Genomic DNA, 20,183 nt, shown 5'->3' with positions numbered 1-20,183 from the left:
TAGAAATATGTCCACTTAGGGTAAACAAACACTTGGAGAGGAAAACAATCAAAAGAGATTCTAAATATAATTTAGGGTCCATTTTATTATTGTCCAATTAAGGAACCCATAATTAAGTGTCTATGTTATTTATAAATAATGTAGAAACCCAGGATTTACAAAGGCAAGATAAACTCTTGCAGTCACTGCCGTAAGCATAGGAATAAATCAACGCATAAGACATGGCTTTGACACTGATGGGGCTGCAGCCCAGAAGGAGAATACGTAAACAATGACCTCTGGTATCTACTGATGAGTGCTGTAACAGACACATGCACAGAGTCCCCAGGGAGGACAGAGAAAAAAACAATTAACGGGACCATCTAGAAATTAGAGGCGGGCACAGAAAGGGCTGCACAACAGGGTCAACCTAAGCAGACTGTGATATGGGATAAGCGTCTTTCCTCTCTCTACCACCCCCCACCACTGGCTGCTCAAGATTCTGCCTCACCCTCAAAAACAATGTCAGTATTTTATTATAAACACGATAGTTGCTTTAATAGAAGGAAATTCAGGGCTTAGAAGATCTTTTCTGGAAAGGTCTTTCAGGAGGTTCCTGTCCTCTGTAGAAGGCTGTATGCTCTGCCTTGGGGCCAGGTAGGTTACAGATGGAGGTCCAAAACCCAAGTACCAAATGGCCCTCCAGTGGATTCACAACCGACTCTGAATTGGAGTAACTCTTACCGCTATGCTCTTTGTCTCACTTTCACAGTTGATAAAGGAATGTGAAAATATATCCACTATAACATAAAATAAAACCTGTGATGAAGGTCAAAAAACCAGAATTGTCTAGCTGGAAATACTATCAAAATGTATGTACAGTATTACACATATAGCTGGAATTAAACGATTCATTTATCCACTTCTGCTAGTGTCTCATTATATGCAAAAGCTTAATAGTATCAAGATCCACCAGACAAAACGGCTGCAATTCTACAACGTGAACCAGTAAAAAAAAAAAAAAAAAAAAACTTTTATTTAATACCAGCTATTTAAAAATTAGAACAGCTAAAACTTACAAAACAGCAATGGGTCATGTTATTATGGCATATGTATTTTCAATCCAGGAAGTCTATTTTATTATCCAAAACATATCTTTCCATATTTTCCAAAATAAGAACAAAATATACATACTCAAGATCTGATGAATCAAGTATATAACAGTATTTCATTTAGATTTTGAAACATGAGTGATCTTAGAAGACTAGCATGAAGCAAAAATGAATTTTCCAAACATATTTCAATAAAAACTTCCGTAAGTCTTGAACCTGAAATTCCTCTTAGTGCAATAAAAAATGTAACATCTGAACCATATCTTTGGTGCTGCATTTTTTCATGTTACTAATACCCAGAGCCTCACAGTTTGTATACAGAGGATGCCTAATACCGTAAAACTGGGCTGGAATTGGAGCAAAAGGATTATTATGCATAATTACTGTGCATAATTTAAGGCTCTGTTATGATACCTATAAAACTCAGATATGTTCACTATTACCTAGATGTTCTAAAAAAGTAACAGGACATTGAAGTTAAGGAAAAGTCACAAGTTACGTCGATTAAACATTCTTTAAATGATACCTGGCACAGTGTGGTCTTATATGGAATTATAAGGATGGACTTATTATCTGGAACAGTAAGCATGAACAGAACTTTCAAATCATCCATATACCCAGATAATCCATTGAGAACCGTCTCCATGGGTGCAATAGTAAGCACATGAAGTCAGATCTCTTCACACTTTCTCCTATACATAAGGTTCATAGTACTGTAAAAGTAAATTTATGAAAGAGCAAATGAAGAAGTTTTGCTGCACCAGCTAAATAGTAGTGGAATAAATGGCTTTTATTATAAAGTCTCAATACACAATTAATTAATTAAACCAAATCCTAACCAAATTGGAGAGGAAGAAACCAAGTCACAGAGAAGTTAAGTAATTTGTCGAAAAAAGATTAAAAGAGGGAATGAGAGGTATCTCTTGTCTTCCGAGAACCTATAAAGTCTATTTAAGTTGTAAAAGACACACCCTAATGAAGTAGAGCAGAAACCAATGGAGACAGAACAGAAAGTCAACAGAGAAAATCAATGAAACCAAAAGCCGGCTCTTGGAAAAGATGAATCAAATCGATAAGCCTCTAGTCAGGCTAACTAAGAAAAAAGTGAAAAAACACAAATTGCTAACATCAGAAATGAAAGAGGGGGCATCACTATATATCCTATGGACATTAAAAGGATAATAAAGGAATACAATGAACAACTCTATACCCATAGATTTGATAACCTAGATGAAATGGAGCAATTCCTTGAAAAACACAATTCGTTGAAGTCCACACAAGAAGTAGACAATTTGAAGAGGCCTGTATCCGTTAAAGAAACTGAACCAATACTTGATAATCTTCTAAATCAGAAAGCATCAGGCCCAGATGGTTCGCTGAAGAATGCTATCAAACATTTAAGGAACAGATTATACCAATTCCAATTATCCAAAATTTCTTTCAGAGGATGAAAGCAGAGGGAATACTTCATACCCATCCTATGAGGCCAGCATTACCCTAATAACAAAACCAGACAAAGACATCACAAGAAAATAAAACTATAGACAAATACCTCTGATGAACACCAATGTAGAAATCCTCAACAAGACATTAGCAAATTGAATCCAACAATCTATAAAAATATTAATATACCAGTATCAAGTGGGATTTATCCCAGGTATGCAAGGCTGTTTCTATATTCAAAAGTCAATTAATGTGGGGATTCTTAGGTCAGTGAAAATATTCTGTAGATACCATAATGATTGATGCATGTCATTATACATTTGTCCAAACCCACAGAATGTACAACACCAAGAATGAACCGTAATGTTAACTATGGACTTTGAGTGATTATGATATGTCAATGTAGGTTCATCAGTTTGTAACAGATGTACCGTCTGATGGGGGATGTTGATGGGAAAGGCTATGCATTTGTGGGGCAGGAGGTACAAGGGAAATCTCTGTACCTTCCCCTTGATTTTGCTGAGAACCCAAAACTGTTCTAAAAAAATACAGGCATACTTCATTTTATTGCACTTTGCTTTACTGCACTTTGAAGATACTGCATTTTTTACAAATTGAAGGTTTGTGGCAACCCTGCATTGAGCAAGTCTATTGGTGGCATTTTTCCAAGAGCATTTGCTCACTTCATGTCTCTGTGAGACATTTTGGTAATTCTCACAATATTTTAAACGTTATCATTATCATTATATTTGTTATGGTGATCTGTGATCATTGATCTTTTTTTAATTTTAAATCAGCTTTATTGGGATAGAATTTACATATAATAATTTCAATGAGTTTTGTCAAATAGTACCATCATGTATTTGCATCTAATCTAAGGATAACCTGTAAGATCTAAGCATGATACCTAATAGTCCAAACTCAGCACAAGAGGAAGCTCTCTGTACAGCCAAGACAAACGAGAACCTTTAGGCAATTCGCCACAGGACTGACAACTAGTGCCAAAGCCCCACTTCTCATTGCTGACACTGCTAGTATCGCTATGGGACATTCAGATTTAAAAGGTCTATTGTATCTAAATTGAGCAAACAATTCCTCTTCTGGTAACTTACGCTAAGAAAAAATTTCAGTCTACTACAAAACTATGTATGTACGTGAATGATCTTCCCAATATTGTTTATAATAACAAAAAATTAAACAATAAAATATCCAACATCAGGGGATTGGTTAAATAATTTGTAATAAATGCATCAATGAAACTCATTTGAAAATATGGTATAAATCTATGTGTACTGATGAAAATCATTTTTAAAATAAAAAGGCAGATAAATTGTTTTACATATACAAGACTGTAGCCCAATTTTATATTTAAAAATATAAATACTGGGCTTCCCTTTATATATTTATATAAATATAAATATAAATATTTATATTTAAAAATATAAATACAGTGGCGCAGTGGTTGAGCGTCTGCCTGCCAATGCAGGGGACACGGGATCGTGCCCCGGTCCGGGAAGATCCCACATGCCGCGGAGCAGCTGGGCCCGTGAGCCACGGCCGCTGAGCCTGCGCATCCGGAGCCTGTGCTCCACAACGGGAGGGACCACAACAGTGAGAGGCCCGCGTACAGCAAAAAAAAAAAAAAAAAAAAATATATATATATATATATATATATATGAAGACTTTGAGTATATTTATAGAAAAAAGTTGATAACTTCATAGAAAAAAAAATCATGAAAAGATATACCTCAAAATGTAAATAGTTTTTATCTCTGGATAGATTTTTACATGAGCAAACTTTCAAAACTTCCCACAATTACATGTATTATTTGTATAATAAAAATAATAAGGGGAGAAAATCAATTATATAAACAGATTACAGATGTCTATCAACACAGCATCAAAAGAATCAGTCCCAGCTCTATCGGCTATAAGCTTTTAAAGTTAATTCACATCACTGAGATATTCAATTATTTTTTCAAAAACATTATCAAATAATAAGAGTGCAGTTTCAAAACACAATAAAAATAGTATACCTACTTTTCAAAGTGACATAAAAGGAGATAACCCATGCTTTGCAGCGTCTGCATTAAAATAACTGCCCACAAATGTTAGCTATTATCACCGAAACAAGAACTTTCATATACAGTTACATATACACCAGCTCTCCAGGGGAGAGAGGGAAGTTACTGCTGCTATCTGGGTTACACAGACACAGAAACCAAAGCTCTCCCATGTTAGCTGGCTTCACCAAGACAACACACCTGGTCTACAGAGAAGAAAACTCAAATCATCCATGCTCTAGTGAAAGAACTAAATTGTAGAGCCTATAAAAAAGAATGGCTTTGTTTCTATTTGTTCTGTTTGTACTGATACCCTAAATCGGCAAACACGGCCTTTTATGATCTCTCTCCTTTATTGACACCAATTATTTTTCTTCTACTCTTCTCCTTTTCTGAATTATTGCTGTCTCTTCTTCCTCATCTTGTCCCCACTGCCCCTTCCTCTGGGTCACTCCTCCTTCCCCCCGTGCTCTTCCAGCACGGTTGCTGTCCCCTGCTAGCTATTTCTCCCTGCTTTCTCGACTACTCCACCCTGGGTCTTTCTGCTGTCTCTCAAGAGCTCCAGAGACAGATGGCAAACCCATTTCGTTGAGTAGGAGTGCCACTCTGTGCCAGCCTGTGGGAAACGGAGAGTGGAGGGAGTGGGTGTGGGTGGCAGTCAGTTAAGGTGTACTAGCCCAACAATTTGCAAAATTTTAAATATGGCAACTAAAGGCTGAGAAGGAATTGATGCCGATAACAGAAAGAACAGGGCCAGATACACCATCATGTTAAATCAAGCTCATTATGTTCTTATTTTAAACTATCTTCTATAGGATATTGTATATATAAATATATACAATAATATATAAATAAAGATATAGGTATATTACCCTAAAGATACGTATTATATTTATATATCACCCATCTGATAGGATATATATTTTTAAAACTTACAGAATTTTATATGTCTCCCTATAAACTATAGGTAGACCTTGCTAAGAAAAGAAAAGTTAAATAAGAGTCAGACTGACTAAGAAAATCATCTAGATTTTGATTAAGCCAAAATCCATGGAACTAAATGAGGTAAAAATTAGATAGTAAACTGAGATTTGAGGTAATTTAAGAACACAACAGAGTTACCTCATTAAGCTTTGTTCACGCAAATACATTCTAAGCTTAAACTGTTTAATTCCTCAAATCCTTACTTCAATTTGCTAGATAATCTGAACTTAAATATGAGAGAAACCAGTTTCAAAATATTCACATTTCTGTCCTATCCTTGGACTTTTGTCCCAAATCCTATTTTTAATTCAAATCCCATTAGTGTTGATCTTTTTGTCTCCTTTTACCCAATGAATATTAAAAATTAATAGCAATGAAGTTGAGAATGTCTCCAACAGCCCCATCTCCTCTCAGTGTATATGGAGACATCCTTAAATAACAAAATACAAGTGCACACGCACACACACACCCAATTTAAAAAAATGCACACACCCAATTTCAAAAACTATAAAGGAGCTTAATGTAGCAAAAACTCTATACCTAACATTAACTATCTGAGAATTTGAGGCAAGGGTCTTCACTATGGTGTTTCTAGAATAACACTGTTTCTAGAATAACAAACAGGAAAATATGATGAGATTATCAGACACTGTACACAAACCATCGCAAAGCAAACAAAAATGGAAGTATTTCGGGGTAAACGTGCATTTCATGACTTGTGGATAGAAGAGAACATTCCCATTCTCGGTATACGCAACTGGTTTTGCCTGTCTATCTGCTTGAAGTCCAACAAACAACCCTGGGCTCTTCGCAGATTCCAGGCTTATACATGCATTTTCCAAGTTCTTCTTAATTTTAAAATGACAGTCAGTGTCTCCTGTACCCTACAATCAATAGAACATTATTTCATAGATATAAGCAAACACTGAAGGACAGAATTTAAAACCAGTCATTTCACAAGAATATAATTTTGCTTCATTTTCAAGTCCTCATGAGAAATCTAGAAGATGCTTCACCCTGTTCCATAAGATCCAGAAACAGGGACCACGTGATTAGCTGAGAAAGAGGACAAAGGGCCCTGAATCTCAGAGAAGCTTCATGTAAGCTGAGTGCAGTGTGTGCTGACTCCCTCCAGAGCTGCCCACCTCTGTAAGTGATTAGGGGATGCTGAAATGTGAGATTTCCCTTTTGGAAAACACTCTAAAATATTGATGAAAAAGAGGGCAATTCTTACAAGGCCGTTTACATTTAAACATAAACCAACTTTCACCAGTAAACACAGTTCACACAAATTACTCAAAGACTGTAGAGCAAAGCATTCAAGAATTAGATGATTATAAATTACAGGAGGGATCTATACACCCTTCAGATCACCAGAATCACCTCGCTTTCACGGCACTTATAATCTATATTAGAAAACATTTCACTTTTTTCACCTTTTGTTGCTTTAAGAAGTTTTCTTATAAGATTTAAGAGTTCTAGAAAATAAGTTTTGTGAGAATGAATTAAAATTTCCAATAACATCTATTATTTTATTTGTAAAAGATAACTGCATTCTGATCTCTGCCCTCCAATGTGAGTTTCTTGTAGGTAAGAACCAAATGCTGTTGTCCGTTTCTCTCTTATAATATAAATATAAATTAAGCAACTTCTACCTTTTGTTCTTGTTATGGATATAATAAAACTCTGGCTTTGATTTGTCCTTGGCCAAGTAGAGGCCACAACCCCATATACAAATAATAATATAATATGTAAGGCCAGCATGATAAAGGTGAATTCCTTGGGTTTGGGGAGAGAAAAGGCACTAAACTCAGGAGAATAAGGAAGAAACTCAATAAATGTTTTGTTAGCTCTAAAAAAAGTTCTCTGCTTTGCTAATTTCTAATCTCATAATTTCTTCATGTAATGTCTTTTCCTCTCCTTTTGATAATGAGAAATGGGATTATTCCCTGTAAAATTCACCATTCCAGGTGATCGGGTTTAGGACACGCTACCCGAAAATATGGCACGTTAGTGTATTGAATATTTCAAGCTGGCAGGTGCAGGAAGGGTTTCCTGACCTTCCCACGAAGCAGGTCATAAAACCTTTATGTGAGAGGCGTCCTCCCAGAGCGTCCTATCTCCAAAGGCAGAGGGACTTTGATGGACAGATCCTGCTCATTCCCCAGTTCACCACATTTAGCTCATACCCTTCTTTGTCCTCTCACTTCTTTCCTCCACTCTTTATCACACCCAGCGTAAGAACACTCAGGTTTAACCACTACTTCAGGGCTTCACTCTGTTCTTCTTAACAAGGACTGCCCATAGGAAAAACTAGTTACCCAGAGCCTAATCTTTTTAGGTTTTATCAGAGCCCAACTGAACTAGGGGAAGGGAATTATCCAGCTCCAGCCCCCTCTAGCCATCCCAGAACTAAGAAGCACTTGTGAAGTTCACAGTCCAGAGGTGATGAAATAAAAATTCACATTTTAAGGCAAGACAAGAAAAATTTAAACATAAAACTTTTTCTCTGCCCTTTGGCTTTCTCTCTGCCTTCTAGTGTGTGTTGTGCACCTTCATTATGCATGAACCAGACCTCCCCAATGGCAGAAATACCTGCTCAACCATAAAGATCGATTTTTCTCCTTCTGGAGCCAGCCTTGTAAGTCTTCAGAATATAACATTTCTTCCTCAATCCTATAAGGGGTCACAATGACCCTCCACTCACTTGTACGTGCAGACATCTTTGGTGAACTTTATGTAAAATGCCAATATACCATTTCCCTTCAAGAGAGCAATTAGTGCAGAACTGACCAGTCAGAGGACCTGGGGAGATCCTGGGCTGCACCTAAGTTCTTAGCTTAAATACTTACTTATGACCATATTAATGTTATTAGCTACATTACTTGCCTATTTTACGAGATTATTGGTTCTTGCATTACCAAATGTGTGACTAAGCCTCAGATAAAATTAATGATGACTAGGCAACTTGAAACAATCAACCAAATATATAGTTCTATAAGATCAATGATTGTAACCGTGTAACTCTAGCTATGGGAGGAAGCAATGAGAGGAAAGCATTTCCTGGACCATAACATATTAGTAGGACAGGCGGCCGAGAGGCTTTTGGTTACCGTTAACAGGGCCTAATCCAGGAACAGCACTGATTGGCTTATCGACGAAATCCTCACCTGACCTGGGAGTGAGCATTCCTAGCACCGTGGGACAAATTGATCACTAAATGCCTTCCAAACCTGGGTCAAAATTAAGACCAAAAGGGAGGGGATTGTAAAATAGAGAATGTTGCCCACCATCCGGTTCTACAAGAATCAAGTCATCGGCCACTGCAGACACTGACCTACAGCACATCCTGAAAGGAGTTCAGGGCGAAGGTCAGGATGAGGTGCTCTGTGCTCTGGGAAACTGCAGAACAGACCTTCAGATGGTTAGATATTTGCAGGAGAAATTTTTTACGAACCTGGATTTTTGCATCTTCCCATACTTCCAATAGCACTAAAACCATTAACTAAGATGCCTCTTCCTTGTGACTAGCAGCAAACTTCTGCTGGGATTCATGCTCGACTGCACGGTACCCCTCGTCCAAAATCACACACACACTGACCTCCCCCACTTACCTCTTTGGAACAGTTCTCAGAGCTCTCCGAGAGGCCGTCTCCCGGACTACAGTCCTCAGTTTGGCTCGGACTCTATTTTCTATTTCTTTCTTATATTGACTACTGATTAATTTTTTTCATTGACAGAGACATAGACCCACTAAAAACATGATTTATCATTATTTGCATGAAACTAAGTATGTCTTTCATTGAATTGTATACTTTTCAACCCACCGGTCTAGCACTGTGTATCTAGCCCATCTATATGCTTCATAAGCAAATTGGTCAAAATATGAATAGTCTTTAACTTTTTAGTTATTTGCATGTGTAGAAATATATTTTGAGTGAAGAGGCAAAATTAGATAAATCTGAGATGAGAGAATCCTTCCTAGTTTCTACAAACTAGACCCTCGCCCACAAACAAGGATCCTACCAGTATAGGGTGTATCTGCGTGTGCACTGTCTTTGGTATACTGGTCACTCTTCAGCTTGTCTTTCCTACAAATCCTACACCTTTTTTCCCTTTGTATTCATGTGTAGTGACAAGTTCCACCCATGTTGTTTTGAAGCTTTGCTTCTTTAAATTGACAGCCTTACAGTTGTTGCTAGTGATGGCATGCTGTTTGCATGCATGCTAACTTGAATCCCTACTCCACCCGAGTCTGTTAAAGTGACTTATTCCTACAGCATAACAATTCTATGGCAACAGAAATAGAAACGTTTGTTTGTTATCCGATCAGCATTGCTTGGTTAAACATAAATGTGTTTGCCTATGAGAAATATATAATGGCAGACACATTGGAAACATTAGTGCTTTTATGCAATTCAATTTATACAATCAGCATTTGTTGAGTTGCTACCAGGATGAGGCACTGTTAGGTATTTAAGTTATAGTAACATGGGCTGCATCTTAAATTCCTTTGGAGATAGTAAGCAAGCCTTATCACAGGCTCTGTGCAAATGAGGATAATTAAGATATTTGTTACCATTCTATTTTCAAAAGTAAAGTCATTCCAGCCCAGGGATTTCTGGTCAGATACAGTGAAAGTGAACAATAATATGCCTGTTGTTATGCATCTGTACTATATCCTAAGAGCAAAAAAGCACATGAATTTTGACTAAAAAGACCCACTACTGAGACAGGTTGGAACCTGGGACCCTTTGCTGCAGTGCTGAAATGCTTGCACCTGGACACACCTCTCCTCAAGGAACAAAAATACAAAGAAACTATATGGGACTAAAAATAACTGCGTGCATGCACAGTTGGGGCAAATTCTGGACAAAAGATACAAAAAGACCAAAAAAACCCCCAGCTGCTAAATCTGAGGAGCCAGGAGCAAAAGCAGGGTGTTGGGAGCAAAAGCAGGGTGCTGCGCATGCCCCCTGCACACAGCACCACATGAGCGGTGGGCAAGACACCTAAGCCACCCCTCCCCTCACCCCATGTAAGAAGCAAGCTTGCCCCCCCTCAGGGAGCGAGCAAGGGAACCTGTTACTTGTTCTCACTCCCTCCTGCGGCTGCAGGGGTCCCAGTAAAGCCTCGCCTGAACCTCTTGTCTGGCCGCTAGTCAATTTCTATTGATTACAGAGGCCAAGAACCCTGGTGCGCACCACTACCAAAATTCCAGGTGCAGAATTTTAGTCAGACAACCGTATCAATGGGTCACTAAACAAGTTATAATATAAAGAAAACAGTACGATGGAAGTGGCAGAAGGAAAATACATATAAGAGTTCCGTGCAGAACCTTCTCCACGAAAGTGCTGTTAAATAACAAAAAATCTACTGAGTAAATCTTGAAAGATCTCATTGGCTTTACTGAATGATTCATGAACCAGGCAGCCTCCCAGGTAGCAAGTAGAGGGGAGCCTCAGAGGGCTGCAGAGAGGGAGAGGGTTTTAAAGGTGAGACAAGGGAGTCATAAACAAACAAATAAAAAGATTATTTCAGATTACGTCATCTCCCTTTGGGGACAAAAGGGTCTTATTAGGTGGGTTACCTCATCTCCCTTTGGGGATGGAGAGGGCCCATGTGACAGATTACCTCATTGGAACTGAGGTAATTCCAGAAAAGACTACATTTCTGGAGGAGGGTAAAACTTCAGTTAGGTGAGGTATTAAGTCCCGGTTTGGCGACATGGTCTAGCATAAGTGACTCTGTTTTGGGCCTGTGGTCTTCTTTCTAATAATACCAACGTAAAGGTGAAACATCAATGTTGTTTAAAGGGGGGACGCCATTAGGAGGTGGCTACAGACAGTCCTCCAGCCATGACGCGAGTCCACGTGCACGAAACAGGCGGCCACACAGGACCCACAGGAGGAGCCCTCGCTGCCCTCGATGTCCCATGGCCACACCAAGGGGCCAACCTGGGCTGTGCCTGGTGGGTAAAAGCTTCAAGTTTAGACTAGAAATGCTTCAGTCCTGGCCAATCTGTTAATGACACCAAAGGAGTCCTTAGGTAATTCTGATGCGTCAGTTTTAGGTAAAGACACGCTACTATTGTTTGCTTGTCTGATTATTCAGGGGTTAAGGGTGTCGTACAAATACGAGAAAGCTAGCTCAGCCTTTTTTCCAGCCAACAGACACCCAAGCACAGGAGTCCACCTCCTCTCCTAGCTCTCCTTGCTGATCTTCTTACACAATCAGGAAATTCACCTTTGGCCAGAATTGTGGCACGTTTTCCTGTGATTTACAGAGCACTCTGGCTTCCTGGAAAGGCTCTTTAAAATTTCAGATCTTTTAGTGATAACTTTCCAATGCAATAATTTTTCTAAGCCCAGGCTTTGAACTTTTAACAGAAATACTGAAAGGCTAGAGACCTGTATAGAACGTTTGAGCCCCCGATTTTAGGAGGCAGATGGACAGAAGTAACTGACCTTTAAGTACGTCATAAGCCAGGGAGACCTCTGAAACCTTACTTTAAGCTGAAGATTTTTACCGATGTTTTAAAAACAAGAAGTGACAAGATTTCCAGTGCCGCCCTCAAGGACAGCAGCCACCTCCCCGTGTGTGGGCGCCCATAGCGAACTGCACACGTCAGGAGAGCCACTCGTTCTGTAAGTACTGAAACTCTTCCATTCTAGAGGGTCAGGAGCTGCAGTCTGATCCGCCACTTTGTCCTAGCGCTCAGGCTGCTCCGGCCTGCGAGAGCCCGGGGGGCCAGGGCCCACTCCTGGTGTTGTGGGGTGTGGGCTGGACCCCAGCAGGAGGAACCGCGTCCCGATAGATAACACGGGCATCAGCGCTACCCCCCCGCTCCCCGTGCTGATAGCCCCCGGGCTCCTCTACCTCTCAGCTGTACTCGCAGGAGCGGCGGCGGACTGAGCTCGCTGTTAAAGGCAGGCTTGTGACTCTCGCGGCCCTGTCCTTCCCGGTCTGCCCTTTGAAACAAGGGTTTTCTCCGTTCAGCTCCTGCTTCACGCACGGGTGCCCCCTCACGAGGCCTCAGAGGTAGGGCCTCAGCCTTTGGGACAAATCACAGGCAACTGAGACGTGGCATGCTCATTTCCAAAAGGCCTGGGGCGTCTCTGCACTGCGCTCTGCAATGGACTGAACGCCCTACTTTAATGCTCTAAATATCAAATTCCATGCATTCAAACCGTGATCAACAGATCTCACCGGGTTCTCCATTTTGGCTATCTCTGTCCCAAAGCAAACAGAACAGATGCCTCTGCTTTTTTCAAGTTATTAAAAATCTTTAAGAAGTGATACTTGAGTTTAAAACACCAACACATGGTTGCCGGCCTCAGTTCCAAAGTGCACAGGAAAGCCTGAACCTAGCTTCTCGGGCTGAGAAGCCCATCAGGGAAGGGGGTGGGGCTCCTCATGCTGGTTAAGGCACAGGACAGGCTGAGAGGACACGATTCCAGATCCAGTCCCTCACCCGGCAAGCTGCCCACAAGACTGGTTCTCGGAAAGTTGCTGAAGTAGAAAAGCTGTGGACTGGAGCTAAGGGAGCTGTCACCAGCTATTCTGAGACCCCATACCAGGTGAAATCTTGCATGCAAGAAGATGAACCTCATTATAAATAAGATGGAATCTCTCTCCAACCTAGTGGGATAGGGGCTTAGAGGTAGATTTAATTTGATTTTAGAAAAATAAAGTAACAGAACATTTTTTGAACTCTTCATTTAATTGGGTAGATTCCATACCCACTACACTCATATTTATTAAGCTCTGATTGACTAGGACCTTTACTAAGCAGAATGTGCTGTGAAATACAGTAGGGGGTAACTTTCTAAGTCCAGAGCAAAGAGAAGTTTTCATGAAGGAAATGTGACTGATTAACCACTTAGCCTTAATTTCAGCCTTACAAATTACATGGGTTTTCTTTTTCAATAATTATTATTATCCTTAAGTTACCAAACATGCATGAGTAAAAGAGCACGTGTAAATTACATAACATCACATGAGAGGCTGCAGAAGGAGAGCTGAAGTCAGGTGGCCTGGGCTCATCCTGCTGCCACACCTACTAGCTGTGAGGCCTTGGGCAGCACGCTTAGTCCTTCCACACCACAGGCTCTTCATCCGTTGGAAAGGGAAAACAACGCATTCTCCCAAAGGGCAGATACGAAGGCTGATGTTGTAACACACACTAAGCACTTAAAACAGTGCATGCTACCCTATGCCTTCTCATTTTTAAAAATAAATAATATGCATGTATTTTTAAGACATTTTTAAAAGCCTTATATATTAAAAGCTCCGTTTCAAACCTAGACTAACAAAGCATATTTAAGTGAAATTATTGGTTTTTTCCTTAATAACGTGGTCCCCCAAGGGGCCTTTGAGACGTCAGATTGTCTCTTTTAGGAGGTTCATTAGAATTTTGAATGTTATCAGAGACGTGGTCTACTTTTTTGTGTAGAAATTCTAATTGCTGAAATTTAGGACCATTTACGTATCAGTTTCTCAAAAATTAGTGAGGCAAAACAGAACAATGAAAAAAGTAAAAGTAAAAGCCAAAGGAAAATATAAACTGATAATCTTAAAAGAATGCCTTATGCAAAAATATATTATATACAATCGTATATACAATACGATTGACAAACAGCAAAAAGAAAAACTTCTACATACCATTCCAGTGACAGAGCCGTTGTCAAGAGCCAGAGGAAGAGCCTCATTTCATGACTGGAAAATGCATACATTTCCTTTGTGGAAAATAACATCAACGAGACCTAGAAAACGTTTTAAGTATTAGCAAGTAATTCTTGCTTTTAAAGCTTTTCTTCCTATTCAATTATACATTGAAACCTCCTAATAATACATTCTATAATATCTCTCAGCTAAATGTATTTAATTAGTCAAAAGGTAGAATGCCAGTAACCCTTAATAATCTACATGCTGCTTGGCATTTCCATGGAAAATCTCTAATGCCTTCTTCCCATGCTAGTCAGTAAGGCCCTGAGACCACCCCACCCCAACTAACACTCAACGGAACTGGTTCCAGAAAGATAGATTATCCTAGTGTAAAAACCCATTTCTGTTCTGTAAGTCTCAGAGACTTGAGGTAAAATAAATGGATACATTATAAAATTAAATATATATTATTTGGGCATTGGTGACTAGTTTGTATGATTATGATGATAAAGAGTATGTCATCATATATTTGATGGCTTTTAGCTTTCAGTATACCTTTACATGTCATTTTATCTTGAAATGTAAGCTTCTTGGGGGCATGAATTTTTGTCTACTCTGTGTACAGCTATATACCAGCACTCAGAACAATGCCCAGGACACAGTAGGCGCTCAGAAATACTCCTTAGATAAGATCACTAAATTAGATCCCCAAATACAAACACGAATACTGCCTGATCTCACTTACATGTTAAATCTAAAAAACAAAACAAAATAAAAAGACTCGTAGATACAGAGAACAAATGGGTGGCTGCCAGAGGGAGGGAGTAGAGGGGCAGGCAAAATAGGTGAAGGAAATTAAGTGGTACAAACCTCCAGTTATATAATAATTAAGTTACAAGGATGTAATATAATTATATCCTTGTCAGCCTTGTAATGTAGCATAAGGAGTATATGGTCAATAATATTGTAATAACTTTGTATGGGGACAGATCTTACTAGACTTCTCATGGTGATCATTTCATAATGTTTGCAAATGTCAAATCATTACCTAGTACACCTGAAACTAACATAACATTGTATGTCAACTATCTTTCAATTAAAAATAAAAAGGTAAGTGTTCAAAACTTGTTGAAAAATAAAAAAATTAGAAATCTCATTTAAATTATAGAGTTAAGGAGCTATTCACCATGAGTAAAGAGTTTAAGAATGGAAATATTATTTAGTTTTAAGAAAATGTATTTATTCAAGTAACATAACTCTAAACCCAACAGGAAAAAACGTATTGAATCCAGTAGATGCCAAAGAGAAATGTCTTCACATTCATTTTTCAATCATCTTAATAGGGTTCCTAGTAAAGTTAGAAATAGATGACTCTCTTACCGCTGTACAGGACAAGTATGGAAAGATCACGAGTAACGTAAGGGGGGCCTCCCCTCCCCATGCCCGTGCTCACGTTCCCTTCCACCAAGCCCAGAGAACAGGGCGCAGCCCTTGGGCTGGCGACTGAAAGGAGCTAAGTACTCCAGCTTTGCCCTTTCTACCCCGGGGAGCCGCCATCACGAAGGCCCTTTCTCTAGCGTTCTCTGTCACCCGCCAGCGCAGCCCCCTTAGGGGAGCCTGTGGTTGCCCAACACTGCCTACATTTGGGGAGGTAAGCTTGTCTCATTCTGGGGACGGTTAGCAAGTCCTATGGGCTCACAAACAGAGCCAGTACCCCGCCCTTGATTCCATCAGTAATAAAGCTGAGATTTTGATTTCTATTCATCTGTGTTCTGTATCTTATCTCAGTTGATTCTGCACACAGGAGCAGAAGAAAATGGTATTATTTATTGATGCCTTTTCTAATACCCAACTCTCAAAAAACAATAAAAACACCCCATTAAAATGAATCACAAAATGAGAATGCCAGTATTACCAACAGTATTTCACTTTCTTAAGGATGTTCTTGCCAGTGGAAAAGTGCTTAAAACCAAATCAATAGATAGGACTACTGGGAAGTAGGAGATAAATTTATTATATTTGTAAAACCTGAAAAAACTCTTTAAATTAATTAGAGTGGAGTAAAGTGGTGCGATTCAAGATAAATATAGATCTAGCCCAGTGCCTGACATATAATAGGCACTTAATAAATACTGAATGAACAAAACATATAAAAACTACAGATTTCCATATATTTGTATATATGTTAGCTTTATTACGGAAAAAGGGGTTATTCACAATAGCAACCAAAAGCCTTGGAACAACACTAATAAGACGATGTAGTACGTATGTGAAGAGAGAAAACATGAATGTATATACACACACACACACGTGGAGTCCTGAATTAATAGAGGACAAGCTCTTAAAGAAAAAGACTGAATCCTGTGAAAACATCAGTTCCTTCCAAGTTACTGTACAGATTTAACATAATTTTAGCAAAATTTCCTTCAGGATTTCTTGGGAACGATGAAATAAAGTCAGTTTGTAAGAAAAACTGTAACGTTAACTCTGATCAATGCTCTGTGCTGCAGTTTGAGTATTAGACTCTCACGTCACTGTCTGACATTTCAAAATGCCACTCGTCCTCCGCTCGCGTACAGCTGCTAGAAGCTCCTCGGAAGGGACAGGGCCTGGCCTGCCTTCCCTGTCCTGGTCTCCCAGTCTCCCTCACCTTCATCTACCAGGTGAGGTTGGGAGGTGATTCACCTGCTCACGTGAGTCACCATGGAGGCAGCACTGCAGGCCCCCCCCTTTGGTCGGTCACTGCCACTTCCCCATCCCGCAGTGCAGAGGTCACACAGTGAGCCATGAGTGCGTCCAGCAACTGCCTCCTGGCACTGCGGAGCCCTTTCAAGATGAGGCCTTTTGCACTGGACAGCCGCCTGGGGTGGCCGGATGGCGCCTGCTTGCATGTTCTAGCCGCGCTTGGTCTAAATCGCTGAAAACCCAAGGGTCCATGCCTCAGACTCAAGAGAAATTAGGGGCTCAGGTCAACCTCTGACGACTCCTACTTTGCTGTGCCTTCCTAGAGGCCTTCCCTACAATCTAGTGGCTCTAGGTCCACTCTTCTCTGCCATCCAACATCAGCTGGCCTGAGAGAAAACACCAGTGTATCACACGGACAAGCAGTCCCTACGCAGCGGTCAGCTGTGAAGTCAGGTGGCCACACTTCCGTAATTCAGTCAGGAAGGACACAGCAGGCCCAGGTGGAGTGAGAGAGGATTACACCCAGCGCAGCAGGCAGCAGGGGCTGCAGGTGCCTACCGGGCCCCCAACCCCCGAGTCCCATGGGGGCAATGCAGAGCAGGGCTGGGTAAATGGGGCACACGCAGTGTCACAGCTTACATCTTATCTGGGTGACTAGGTCTGGGTCTCTCGTGAGGCTGCACTCAAGGTGTTGGTTGGGGCTGTGGTCGTCTGAAGGCTTGACTAAGGCTGGAGGGTCCTCGTGCAAAAGGGCCCCTCACACGGCTGCTGGCAAGAGGCTTCTGTTCCTTGACTAGCTGGCCTCCCCACGGGGCTGCTTGATGGCCTTATGACATGGCAGTTGACTTCCTCCAGAGCGAGCGATCCCAGAGAGAGTGCCCAGAGAAATCTGCAACGCCTATCTCACCTGGGCTCGAGAATCACACGCAGTCACTTCCACTACATTCGGCTTGCTGGCAGAAAGTCACCTAGTGCAGCCGGGACACAGAGGGAGAGGAATATGCCCCACCTTCAGAAGAGGGCAGTGTCACGTAACTTGTGGACATATATTGCAAGCTCCACGCTGAAGAGTGCAGCCACCTCTCCCACATGCACTAGTCTGACACGACACCCAATAAACACTCAACCTGGTACAACTATTTACATAGCTCCATAGAGACAAAACAGAAAAATAAGAACACATTAGAAACTTCCAGTGATGTGCTACCTTGTACATTTTTAAATGCATTCTTAATCCTCTGAGGAATATGTCAAACGAATCTGAATTTAGATTATGATCTTTTTTTAAAAAAAAAAAGTACAACTATAAAGTGAGAAAACTATGTGAATCTGTATTTTATAGCAAATCTTCTGAAATTTGAGGGAATGGGACGTTTGTGGAACTGGCCCAGACACAGAGCAGCCATCAATGATTTAGAGTAAAAACTGATTTACTTTGCTTATCTGGTCCTTCCTTTCAGTTCTAGGATCCCACACCAGAGACAAGAAGACTTGTTTTTTTGTTTGTTTGTTTTTTGCAGTATGCGGGCCTCTCACTGTTGTGGCCTCTCCCGTTGCGGAGCACAGGCTCCGGACGCGCAGGCTCAGCGGCCATGGCCCACTGTCCCAGCCGCTCCGCGGCATGTGGGATCCTCCCGGACCGGGGTACGAACCCGCGTCTCCTGCATCGGCAGGCGGACTCTCAACCACTGCGCCACCAGGGAAGCCCAAGAAGACTTGTTTTTGATTGCCATTGTCAATGTTGGTACAGTGTTGTTTTTTATACTTAAGACCTTGTAATCATACAATGAAGCCCCCTGTGGTATTTCAAAGATCTCATGCTGAGTATCTGCTTGTAGGTCCACTATTGCCAAGAAATGGTTCAGTAGCTCTCAAAGAAATGAGCATTCTAACTCTCTGAGTATGGAAATACCTAAATTCACAACCAGCTTGATAACAAAATAGAGGATTGGTACATGGTGATAAAACAACGTTTTTTGTGGAGTGAAAATTTAAGCCAATATATCTGAGACATATTCTTAAAATGTTTTCTTGAAAAGATGTTCACGGGTCAGCATTGCTCATCACAATACTTTCCAGGCATGTGAAAACTGATTCATGAGTATGAATTTATGGGACACTGCGCGTAACATCAGGAAATAATGCTGCAAGTAATTATCACACATAAAAGACCTCCTGCTGCAAATGTCAGTTATGCTGAAGGAAATTACTCATCCTATCCTGCACCTGCCTTTTTTAGGACTGCTCATTCTGCTCTATGTACTACAGGACTACCATATTTAGATGCTGGGAACATTTAAGGGTAAAATTTCTCTATTTTCATCATCTATCGGTTAGTTTGTTCTACACAGAGACACACACCTGGCTGTCAGTGCTGGCTGCAAGACAGAAATCCAACTGGGGCTGTCAGAGTACCACTTCTTTCCCAGGGAGCCTCTCTGCCCAGCTCTCTGGGCTTATTCGTATGATGGGGGCTGGCTTCCATGAAGGACTAATCCAAGAAGTGCAGGTAGAAGATGCGGACCTTGGGAGTTACAGTGTGGGTTCATCTGCATTCTGTTAGTCAAAACCTGTGGAAAGGCCTGACCCAGCGAGGGATGAGGAAGTCGCTCCACTTCTTGATGTGGGACTGGTAGGTTCCCTTTATAAACCAGCTTGTTGGGATGAGTGTTAGAAGACAATTCTCCCTACATTTGTCATTTTCCTGCAAGGTCCAGTGCCTCTGAATAAAGGCATTTGCAAATATTTGTATACGGAAACATTCCAGCATAGTAAAGCTTAGGTATCTACTTCTCTCCCTCTCTCCCTCTCCCTCAACATTCCAGGGGAGTAAAGATAAAGACCTTTCCCTCCCTTCCCTGGAGAAGATTTGCTTACATTCCAGAAAAATGGTAGGTTCTCTCTGTCTCTTCTTTCTCTGTCTCTGTATCTCGCTTTGTTTCTCTTTCTCTAGAAGGAAGAATGGGCAACTCTGTATAAAATCAGAGTTTCCTAACTTGGGGATTTCTCCCCTTTAATGCACCCACCCACATATGGTCATAACATCAGGCCCTCACTTCGTGACACAGTGAGATGGGGGCTGGGGGAGCCAGTGTAAGATGCTGTTCTGGCTGCGGCATTTGCTCTGAGAAACGATGGCCTTGGTCTTTCACTCAGTGCTCTTGTGTTTTCTGCAAGTAGACTAAAACTTAGATCCTTCACAGCTTCTGATTTAACAACGGGAGACATTTTCGTGACCACATTTGGAAAT

General features: G+C 40.8%; 1 protein-coding gene and 1 pseudogene across 1 annotated transcript in view; both read right to left on the bottom strand.

The window, feature by feature from the left end:
* LOC138413871 (uncharacterized) overlaps positions 1–11,310 on the bottom strand; it is a 47,929-nt gene extending 36,619 nt beyond the window's left edge. The window contains 2 exon segments of the mRNA XM_069540007.1: positions 6,288–6,465; positions 11,251–11,310. Of these exon segments, the coding sequence (XP_069396108.1) occupies positions 6,288–6,465; positions 11,251–11,310 (238 nt within the window).
* An 81-nt stretch (positions 11,311–11,391) lies between these two features.
* Positions 11,392–20,183, bottom strand: part of LOC138413870 (uncharacterized) — a 34,832-nt pseudogene continuing 26,040 nt past the window's right edge.

This window comes from Delphinus delphis, chromosome 17 (assembly GCF_949987515.2).
Source record: "Delphinus delphis chromosome 17, mDelDel1.2, whole genome shotgun sequence".
Taxonomy (NCBI): domain Eukaryota; kingdom Metazoa; phylum Chordata; class Mammalia; order Artiodactyla; family Delphinidae; genus Delphinus; species Delphinus delphis.
The sequence above is the reverse complement of the archived record's forward strand: the minus strand, read 5'-3'. Positions and strand labels throughout refer to the sequence as shown.